Source organism: Elephas maximus, chromosome 24 (genome assembly GCF_024166365.1).
Source record: "Elephas maximus indicus isolate mEleMax1 chromosome 24, mEleMax1 primary haplotype, whole genome shotgun sequence".
NCBI lineage: Eukaryota > Metazoa > Chordata > Mammalia > Proboscidea > Elephantidae > Elephas > Elephas maximus.
The window spans coordinates 36410126-36421286 of record NC_064842.1 but is presented as its reverse complement, the minus strand read 5'-3'; the positions used below and the strand labels follow the sequence as shown (position 1 = coordinate 36421286).

The following is an 11161-nucleotide window of genomic DNA, read 5'->3' as shown; positions in this document are numbered from 1 at the left end:
GCTTATTTCAGTTATATCAGGGAGGGAAATTACCCAATACTGAATTGGGCTATGTAGGAAAAAGGTCTCCGTGGGTATCACTTGGGTCTTGGTACCTTAATTGTTTACCCAACTGATAAGTCATTAAGACCCAATAGCAGTTGCTTCCAATTAAAAGCATTTATTACATAAATCTTCACAGAATGTCTGCTTGAAAGTACATTTTATCCAGAGAAATGACTATACCCTTTCTCATTTCTTGAGATGCTGTACTTCAGTGCAACCTTGATTGTATGGGCGGTTGAATAAGTATACACATAAAGTGGTGCTGTGAAGTCCCAATGGTATACTTAAAATGGAAAGTCTAGTTGACAGATTAAGACAACTGGTGTGTAGGGGAGCATCACAGACTTGGGCACTGGTTGAGAATTAAAGTTGGTGCCTGTCCTTCATTTGCCATTTCACAGCTTTTAAGATAATTTCTAATTTGCAAAGCTGTAGGTTTAGCCATTTCAAAGGGGCTTTCTCTGCTCTTGAAACTACCTACACTTGAAAATTTCATGCTTTCTCCAAGTATTAATCTGGTTTGGCATGTTGTACTGACTAAATTACTTATTTATCCCAAGCCATCTTATTTAAAAACTGGTACAAACGAACAGCTGCCAACATCTGAGGGAGTATCTGTTTCAGGAGGCCTTTCCTATCAGTAAGGTTAGGTTCAGGGCCTCTGTAATTACCCCATGTCAATATAAGCTGTAAATTATCATCAGACTAGATGCTCCTCCTGGGCAGGTACCACAATGTCCCCCCAGCTCCTCCAGAGCTTGGCAAGTGTTGGCTGCTGTCAGGTTGGCCACTTTGAAGTTGGCCCCCTGCCTCACGGTGACCCATGTGATAAACTGTTCCACAGGGTTTTTTAAGTGTTTTATTTCAGTTTTGACATACTGATAAACTCTAATAGGTCAGACTTAAGAGATTTGGAAAATTAAGGGTTTCATCTTATATGATCATAGGACATTTATCAAAATTAATAAGTTACACTTGGTACAATATTAAATCAACTATAGAATTTTTTCAGATTTTATCCATGTCATTTTTTTGTTCCAAGATCTAGGTTGCCACGTTGCATGTAGTTGTCCTTATTCTCAAATCTGTGATGGTTCCTCAGTCTTGTCTTGGGTTTTGGGAGCTTTAGTGTGTTGTCAAAGTACAAAAGGTTTACGTGGGTGTGATACTTATGGAAGCAGTTTGCCTAGCCTTTATTCCACAGTAGCGTGTATTGGCCAGTTATTTAATAATTAACCCAATAAATATTGAGCACCCATATGTGTTGGGATTAGATATAGCTAACAATGTACACAAAATGTCTGGCCTTGGGACAAACAAAGCATAGGATATAAGTGCTACACAGAAAAAAGCAGGGACTTAAGGCTTGAACAGAAGGAGGCCTGGTGGCGCAATAGTTAAGCAGTCAGCTGCTAACTGTGTTGAACCCACAGCCACACCGTGGGAGAAAGATGTGGCAGTCTGCTTCTGGAAACACTGACAGTCTCGGAAACCCTATGGGGCAGTTGTACTTTGTTTCATAGGTCACTGTGAATTGACAGCAATGGGTTTGGTTTGGTACACTTGAATATGGTTTTTGGGAATCTTCGCTGAGAAGGGGCCATCTGAGGTTATTAGGGAGTGAACAATGCAACAATCACGAAAAAAATTGCCTGGATGTGGAATGATGTCTGTTGAGAACCAGGAATAGCAACAACTGTGGTTGGAGCAGAGGGAGGGAGCTGAGCAGGAGGAAACAGTCTAGCAAGCCTTATAGGCCATTGTCAGGACTCTGGCTTTTCTCCCGGAATTCCTCAAACAACTGGAAGGTTTTGAGCAGAGGGGTGACATGATCTGTGTTTTTAAAAAGCCTAGACTGCTGAGGGGCAGGATGGAAGCAGGAAGATCGTTAGGAAGCTATTGCTGTATTTACAGCAGATGTTCTGAAACAGTGGAGGCCTGAAAAGTTGTCGGATGCTGATTATTTTGAAGGTAGAGCTAACAGTGGGACTGCTGGTGTGAGAATTGGTAAAAAGGTTGGAGGGTGGAGGGTAATGTTTGACCTCCACCTCATAGGAATCAGCCTTGGGCTGATGTTTATGGTGATTCTTAATCCTTGTGAAGTTAGAGGAGGTCAGATGCCCCCACCACACTATTTTTAAGCTTTGGAAAAATGACTGGGTAAAGGATTATTACACGCTAGTAATAGCTACCTTTATGTGGTACTTCTTATATGTCAAAAACTATACTAAGTGCTTTAATATATAACATACCTGTTCCTCACAATCCTGAAGAAAGGATCTGAGACACTGTAAGGCTAAAGAATAGGCTTTTTTTTTTTTTTTTCTGTTTTCAGGCTGTTTATTCTTTAGTGCAAGATGGCCTTACTCATTTTTAAGGTTTAAATATTGAGTATACCATGGATTTCCAGAAGAATGAACAAATATGTCTTGGGAGAAGTACAGCCAGAATGTTCCTTAGAAGCGAGGATGGCAAGACTTTTGTCTCACTTTGGAGGGACCAATCCCTGGAGAAGGACGTCATGCATAACGTAGAGAATCAATGAAAAAGAGAAAACCCTCTTCGTCAAGATGGATTGAAAGAGTGGCTCCAGCAATGAGGTCAAGTATAGCAACGATTGTGAGGATGGTTCAGGATCAGGTAACGTTTTGTTCTGTTGCACATGGGGTCGCTGAGTCAGGACTGACTTGATGGCACCTAACAAGTATTGGGTGTGGCTGTTGTTAGTTCCTATTGAGTTGATTCTAACTCATGATGAGCCCATGTGTACACAGTAAAACTGTACTCCGTAGGGTTTTCAAGGCTGTGACCTTTCAGAAGCAGGTAGCCAGGCTTTACTTCCAAGGTGCCACTGAGTGGGTTTGAACAGCCAACCTTTTGGTTAATAGTCCAGCGCTTAAACAGTTGCACCACCCAGGGTAGTATGGTGGAAAAAACGCCTTTTACGCCATAACAAAATAATGTTTCTCATGACAGTGAGAACAAAGTCTTTAAAGAAATTTGGTGTTCTCTGAAGGTAACGACAGCAAGTTTTTCACACATCTTGATTTACTTGTTCTTGTTTTACAGGGTCTTGCTGCTTTTCTTCCAGGCATAGAATCCGAGGCTCTGATGTACTTTGTATAACTGAGCTATTAGGTAATTGGTCAAACTCAGTCCCACTAGATACGGAACAATTAAGGACAGGTCTAGCAATGAGGCTTCTGCCCTTGATTTACTGTAGAGTCTTCAGGCAAACGAATTCTAAACTGTGTATTTAGACTCACCTCAAAACCACGTCTGGGTGGTTTTCTAGATGACTGCTAAGACATGGGCAAATGACGTGTTCATATAATGTGTCCCGCAAGTATCCATCATCTCAGTGATCAAATTTCCATATATACAAAGGTCTGTTTCTATCTCTGTTTCACTGATCAACTTGTCTGTCCTTGCACTGGTACTATGTTTATCACTATAGCTTTATAATAATTCTTGGTATCTGGTGTAGTGTGACTTTTATATGGCCTTTCTCTTCATGGTCTTATGACTCCCACTAGATGACTGGGTGGGACTATGCAAATAAGGTGCTTGTGGCCCATCAAGGGGATTGGATAGCTTGGTAATAACACAAATAAGATACATGGCACCCTTGTGGGATCGTGCAAATAAGGTGTATGGAACCCTGACAAAGGGATTGATCAGTTTTGCCATCCTGCTAGGCTTAAAATGAGCCATTCCAGAGGCAGAAAGGGGGCCCTCACCACCACCAAGAAAGGAGAGCTAGGAGAAGAGCACATCCTTTGGACCCAGGATCCCTGCACTGAGAACCTCTTAGATGCAGGAGACAGAGCTGTAACATTGGAGATTGTGAGAAGCAGTGGCCAAGAAATGGCAGTAGCAGAGGAAGCAGAACCAGGAGATGGCACAGTGGGCTTCCTGGCACACAGTGAGAAAGCCGAATGCCTTTGGGCAGGAGGTTTGCTGGTGGAGGGGGGTGCCTCTGGACACTTGGCGAAGTTAAGCTCACTGACCCAACCCATGGAGCGAGAGAGCTGAGCGCCTTTGGGCTGAGGCTTACTGGTGGAATAGGGTGCCTCTAGGCACTTATCTGCGGAGCTAGAGTTTTGTAACACTTGCTCAAGTAGTACAGAGGAAGGGCCAAGGGGCTGAGAGGCTGAGGGCCAGAGAGAAGCCTCCCTGCAGGCATGGCTGAAGAGAAGCTGTCCTGATCAAAGAACTGTATTCTGAGTTGTTTCTGATCCTGAATTGTAACCTGTCACTTCCCTAATAAACCCCATAATCCTGAGGCACATTGGCATTTTCAGTGAACCTGGAGCCTTAACCTCAAATCTACACTTCCAGGAATAAACTTCCATAGAACATTAAAATATTCCCACCTCGTCTGTGTAATCCTTCAATTTCTTACTTAACTCAGAGTAACTCCTCCTGGTCTTGCTGATTTCCTCAGTTTGTGGGATAGAGAATCAATCCTTCTGAAGTTGGAGGGACTGTGGAGTCCCACCTTGTCATGGAACCAATGAGAAATTGAGGCCGAGAGTTGGGAAGGGCTCTGTTAGAGGCAAAGCTGGGGTAGAACCAGCACTCCTACCTTTAAGCACATTCCCTGACACTGAGCTTCCCTACATCAAATGACTGAGTTGGATGATCTTATCACCAATCTCTGTCCCCTTCTCAGTGACTTCTGGGAATGTGGCTTATTTTGCAGAAAAGGGCAAGTTCCCCTCAAATGGAGATCTTATGGAGTGTGCTACAGTGAGCCACGGCTGCTAACCAAAAGGCTGGTAGTTTGAATCCACCAGCTGCTCCTTCGAAGCCCCATGGAGCAGTTCTACTCTGTCCTATAGGGTTGCTATGAGCAATAGGTTTGGTTTGTTTATTTTTTGCAACGAGTTTGGTTTTGATAAACATGGTGGATCTTAGAACAGAGTTCCCTGTGGTTGGGAGTAAATGGGGTGTAGGCTTGCTTGGGGGACAATCACAGGACAGAAGGGAAGTTTCAGTGGCCTTTAGCTTGGGGACCCAGTTAGTCTACAGAAGGCTCAGTTTCCAGTGTCATGTTTTGGAAGGGGCAGCTTAGGACATGTCATAGGTGTGGTACTTGTTTATGGTGGATGTCCTTCTGTTTCTCTCTTTGAACAGGTAGTAAATGAGGTTGGCCTCTGGGTAGGTGACTTTGCTGAGCAGGAGCTTGTAGATGGCAGGGTTGTTGGTTGTCAGGAGCAGGAAGGTGAGTGCTGAGAGGCAGAAGGGACAGTTGCCGTGTGGCATCTTAAGGCAGCATCCTTATGATGGATTAGGTTTAGCAAAAATGTCAGCAGCAAGAAATGTGATCAGTGTCACAGATAGATCTGGTTCTTCAGAGAGGGGAATTTGGGGAAAAAAACAGCAACTGTATAGATCCATTGTTTTGTTCAACCAAAACCCAAGAACATAAAACAATTCCATCAGACTATTCATTTGAAGCATCTCAAGACAAAGATTGTTCATAAGACAAAGCTGTGATAATGGCTATTGCTCTTGTAGCTGGCAGTTACTTGTTTCTGAGAACTTGCAACATAGAGTGAATTTAAGGACATTTATATTCTTGATAGCCCATTAAATGTCATGGATTAGACCTGCCTGTGATGTTGGCTATTTTCACACAGAAAAAGGTTATAGTACTGCATTGCTTAGATCACTGAGAAAAACAGGTAACAATATAAAACTGATCCTTAAGTGTTTATAAATTATAAATCAAAAGAATGCCAAGACAAAAGTGAAGATTAAAGAGAAAAAAACAACTGCAAATTCATTAATCAAGACCTTGTTCCCATTTATAATTGTTAATTATAAGCTTTTATGTGTGTTACTCAATCTGTATGCTGAGCAAATAATCTGAGAAGCTGGACTACTTGAAGAACAGGGCATCAGGATTGGAGGAAGACTCATTAACAACCTGCGTTATGCAGATGACACAACCTTGCTTGCTGAAAGTGAAGAGGACTTGAAGCACTTACTAATGAAGATCAAAGACCACAGCCTTCAGTATGGATTACACCTCAACATAAAGAAAACAAAAATCGTCCCAACTGGACCAATAAACCACATCATGATAAATGGTGAAAATATTGAAGTTGTCAAGGATTTCATTTTACTAGGATCCACAATCAACACCCATGGAAGCAACAGTCAAGAAATCAAAAGATACATTGCATTGGGCAAATCTGCTGCAAAGGACCTCTTTAAAGTGTTGAAAAGCAGAGATGTCACCTTGAAAACTAAGGTGCACCTGACCCAAGCCATGGTATTTTCAGTCTTATCATATGCATGCAAAAGCTAGATAATAAATAAGGAAGACCAAGGAAGAATTGATGCCTTTGAATTTGTGGTGTTGGCAAATACTGAATATGCCATGGACTGCCAAAAAGGATGAACAAATCTGTCTTAGAAGAAGTACAACCAGAATGCTCCTTAGAAGCAAGGATGGAGACTGAGTCTTACAGACTTTGGACATGCTGTGAGCAGGGATCAGTCCCAGGAGAAGGACATCATGCTTGGTAAAGTATAGGGTCAGCGCAAGAGGAAGACCCTTAACAAGATGGATTGACACAGTGGCTGCACCAATGGGCTCAACAATAACAGCGATTGTGAGGATGGCACAGGACCAGGCAGTGTTTCATTCTCTGGTACGTAGGGTTGCTGTGAGTTGGAACCAACTTGACGGCATGTTAACAACAACGTGTGTTATTAGAGCCTAATAATAAATCGTAATGAGCTTAAATGTTCATTTTTAAATATATTTGAGGTTGATCTAGGGTCAATTAGTGTTTTCAATTACTTAAAATTGAGGGAAAATATTATTCAGGGATTAAGGATTATCTTTAAAAATAGAAATATAAACAACTGCTGATTTATATACTAGTTTTCTTTTACTACATACATCTATCAGATAATAACATTACTTATATTTATGTAATACTTTTATAGTTTTTCAAAGCTTTTTCTTTCACATTATCTCCCGCATACACTATCTCCTGGTTCTGACAACAACGTTCCTGTGAGGTAGCCAGGGCAAGTATTGTTTACATTTTACATAAGCAGGAAGGGAGGCTCAGAGAGGTTTATGTAATTTGCTCAAGGTGAAATAGTAAGATGCTGTGACTCTCCTTTCAGTGATGTTTTCTGCATTATATCACAATGCTTCTCACTATCTTTGGTTGACAGTTGATGTGCCACTATAAAGCTTTTATGATTCTCTTGATAAGCCTGGCTGATTGACCCCTCAATGAACTGACCAATCTAAACCCACTGCCAGGGAGTCAATTCTGACTCATAGTGACCCTATAGGGCAGAGCAGAACTGCCCCATTGAGTTTCCAAGGTTGTATGGAAGCAGACAGCCATATCTTTCTTCCATGGAGCAGGTAGGTTCGAACTAACAACCTTCTGGTTAGCAGCTGAGTGTTTAACCACTGCGCCACCAGAGCTCCTTGACCAATCTAAAGGCAAGCATTCTCCCACATTTCACACATGATTTGATTACCTCTGGCTAAGTGAACAATCTACTACTCGGGTGTGAGAGACATGATTAGAAAACACTAAGCCATTATATTACTCCAACAAAGACCATCTTTTACACCTCTCCTAGTAAAAAGAAACTTCAAAAAAGTCCAAAAAAAAAAAAAAAAAAACTCTAATGGTGTGTGTTATCAAGTCAAAATTGGACATCTTCTATCTGTGTCTACATTCTGTCTGTTTTCTTCATTTCTTCACGTTGTCTGGATGCCTTCCATTTAAAGACCTGATTGTCCGATCTGAGGCAGATCACAGTGCTTCTCACTATCTAATCTGAGCCCCAGGGAAGCAAGGAGGACAGAATTCAAAAGCTCAGCTTTCTGGATGGGGTGGATGATTCAGTAAGCTCTTTTCTGCTTCTGAGTCTGCTGGCCTGGAGACCTGGATATGATAGGGCTTCAGTTCTTCAGGAGGGATGTAATCTGGGACATTGCTCATGAGGTCGTGTCCCTGGAAGGACTTTGGGAAGGCTATGACATCTCTGATGCTTGCTGCTCCAGTGATAAGGCATATCAGTCTGTCTAACCCTGTGAGTAAAATAAAAAGTTAACAAATGAGAAATGAATCTAGGTTGGGAATTACTTCACCTTTCTATAAAAGTATAAATTTTTTTTAATTAACTTTTATTAAGCTTCAAGTGAACGTTTACAAATCCAATCAGTCTGTCACATATAAGTTTACATACATCTTACTCCGTACTCCCACCTGCTCTTCCTCTATTGAGTCAGCCCTTTCAGTCTCTCCTTTCGTGACAATTTTGCCAGCTTCCCTCTCTCTCTATCCTCCCATCCCCCCTCCAGACAAGAGCTGCCAACACACTCTCAAGTGTCCACCTGATATAATTAGCTCACTCTTCATCAGCATCTCTCTCCCACCCGCTGACCAGTCCCTTTCATGTCTGATGAGTTGTCTTCGGGGATGGTTCCCGTCCTGTGCCGACAGAAGGTCTGGGGAGCATGGCCGCCGGGATTCCTCTAGTCTCAGTCAGACCATTAAGTATGGAGTCTGCATCCCACTGATCTCCTGTTCCCTCAGGAGTTCTCTGTTGTGCTCCCTGTCAGGGCAGTCATCGATTGTGGCCGGGCACCAACTAGTTCTTCTGGTCTCAGGATGATGTAGGTCTCTGGTTCATGTGGCCCTTTCTGTCTCTTGGGCTCCTAGTTGTCGTGTGACCTTGGTGTTCTTCATTTTCCTTTGCTCCAGGTGGGTTGAGACCAATTGATGCATCTTAGATGGCCGCTTGTTAGCATTTAAGACCCCAGACGCCACATTTCAAAGTGGGATGCAGAATGTTTTCATAATAGAATTATTTTGCCAATTGACTTAGAAGTCCCCTCAAACCATGTTCCCCAGACCCCTGCCCCTGCTCCGCTGACCTTTGAAGCATTCATTTTATCCCGGAAACTTCTTTGCTTTTGGTCCAGCCCAATTGAGCTGACCTTCCATGTATTGAGTGTTGTCTTTCCCTTCACCCAAAGCAGTTCTTATCTACTGATTAATCAATAAAAAACCGTCTCCCTCCCTCCCTCCCTCCCCCCTTCATAACCACAAAAGTATGTGTTCTTCTCAGTTTTTACTATTTCTCAAGATCTTATAATAGTGGTCTTATACAATATTTGTCCTTTTGCCTCTGACTAATTTTGCTCAGCATAATGCCTTCCAGGTTCCTCCATGTTATGAAATGTTTCACAGATTCATCACTGTTCTTTATCGATGCGTAGTATTCCATTGTGTGAATATACCACAATTTATAAAAGTATAAATAACTTTTAATTAAGAAAAGTTTTATGAAATAAAAGTTCCCTGCCTTTTTAGAGAACTTTTGTTTGAGAGATGCTTCTATATCTCATTCTGGAAAAATACTCAGGACTAATACTGACATTCTACTAGGACTGATATAGGCTGAACAAAAAAGCAGAAGGCAATCACTGTTGTTGACAGCCTACAATCTGAGTTTCCTGGGATTTCTCACACTCTTCCTTGCTGATAAAACAAGTGAGGTGAGCAACCACGGACATCACAACACGGGCACACTCCTGCTCATCCAAGCAGTGCTTTTCAAACCCCGATGAATGTGTCTGTGAACTCTCAGGGAATGACCAACATTGGCGTCAGACACTTCTGTTTGCTTCTATTAAAAACCCAAAGCTTTCAAATGTAAATTATCAGTTGTTTTATCATTAAAACTGGTAAAATTTATTTTAAAAATGTTATCACTGAAATGAAAACTCAAATTCTTCTAGAACTCTTGGACCCTCCTCTAAACTGAGAGTCCAAATTTGAGACACAGTGCCACGGAATGAAATTTAGCTTATAAGTGAACAGGTTGCTTACCTAAGGCGATTCCTCCATGAGGGGGTGCTCCATAATCTAAAGCTTGGAGCAGATGGGAGAGCAATTTCACATCTTCCTGAAAACCCAAAAGATAGCTCGGTTTAAACACACAGTGAGGGTTACTAAGTGCCACACGATATGTTTAGGCCCTAAAGGGAATATAAAGTTCAATTAAACAAATACTTTAAGAGGTTTATAGTCTAACTAGGGAATAAGTCAAGTACACAGATGATTATAACATGCAGAAAAATGCCTGTTGCTCAGTAAATGGCAGCTGTAATTGTACTGATAATGTGAACAGAGAAAGACCAACCAAGGAGGTAGAGATGTGGGCTCAGAAAAGTAGGAAGAAAAACAGGAAACTGTCCTGTCCCAGGAGCCAAGGGATGAGAACCTTAAGAGGGCAACAGTGTCAAATGCTGCTGTGAGGTAGGAAAGCACGAGGAACAAGAACCAGGCCACTGGATTTGGTGACTGTAACTCTGGTGGGGCAGTACATGTCAAAACATTTAAAGTGTGTCTGGAAATGGTTCTCCATCCAGGCTTTGGATCAGCATCAAGTGCGGGAGCTTTCAACGAACAAATGCCAAGGCCTTACACTTAAAAGTGTTTTGTTTAATTGATCAGGGGTGGGCCCAAGGCATCAGCTGTTTGTTCTTTATACTTTGCAGGTGATTCTGTTCTAATGTGCAGGCAGGACTGAGAACCACTGGTGTGCAGAGAAAGAAGCAGAGGCAATGTAGTCTCACTGGCTCTTTGGAGAAGTTTTTCAATAAAAGGAATGAAAAAGATCGGCTGGGAATCTGATGACTGGAAGCTCTGACTCATAGAGGAGAAAAGTTAATGGAGTTCACAAGGCCCTTGAAGCTAAAGGGGACATCTGTGTTTTGAGTTCTCCAATCCTGCTTCCTAAAATATACTTCTTCCATCCTATCTCATATCTGTTAGCTAATCTGACAGAATGATCTCTTAGGAACAGACTCTCTCCAACCTTTTCCTTCCTGAAATGTATCCTATTGTTGTTGTTAGGTACCATCAAGTTGATTCCCGCTCATAGGGACCCTTACGTACAACAGAAAATGTTGCCTGGTCCTGTGCCATTCTCACAATCAGTGCTATGCTTGAGCCCACTGTTGGAGCCACTGTGTCAATCCATATCATTGACGGTCTTCCTCTTTTTCACTGACCCTCTACTTTACCAAGCATGATGTCTTTCTCCAGGGGCTGGT

The 11161-nt window shown here is 42.1% G+C and overlaps 1 protein-coding gene across 2 annotated transcripts in view; it reads right to left on the bottom strand.

The window, feature by feature from the left end:
- Positions 1 to 34: 34 nt before the first annotated feature.
- DARS2 (aspartyl-tRNA synthetase 2, mitochondrial) overlaps positions 35 to 11161 on the bottom strand; it is a 51201-nt gene continuing 40074 nt past the window's right edge. For both annotated transcript variants that reach the window (XM_049868229.1, XM_049868230.1), the window contains 2 exons: positions 9933 to 10008; positions 35 to 8125 (listed from right to left, as the gene is read on the bottom strand). In XM_049868229.1, coding sequence (XP_049724186.1) covers positions 7911 to 8125; positions 9933 to 10008 — 291 coding nt within the window. In that variant the 3' untranslated portion in view covers positions 35 to 7910. The remainder of the gene's footprint in view (positions 8126 to 9932; positions 10009 to 11161) is intronic.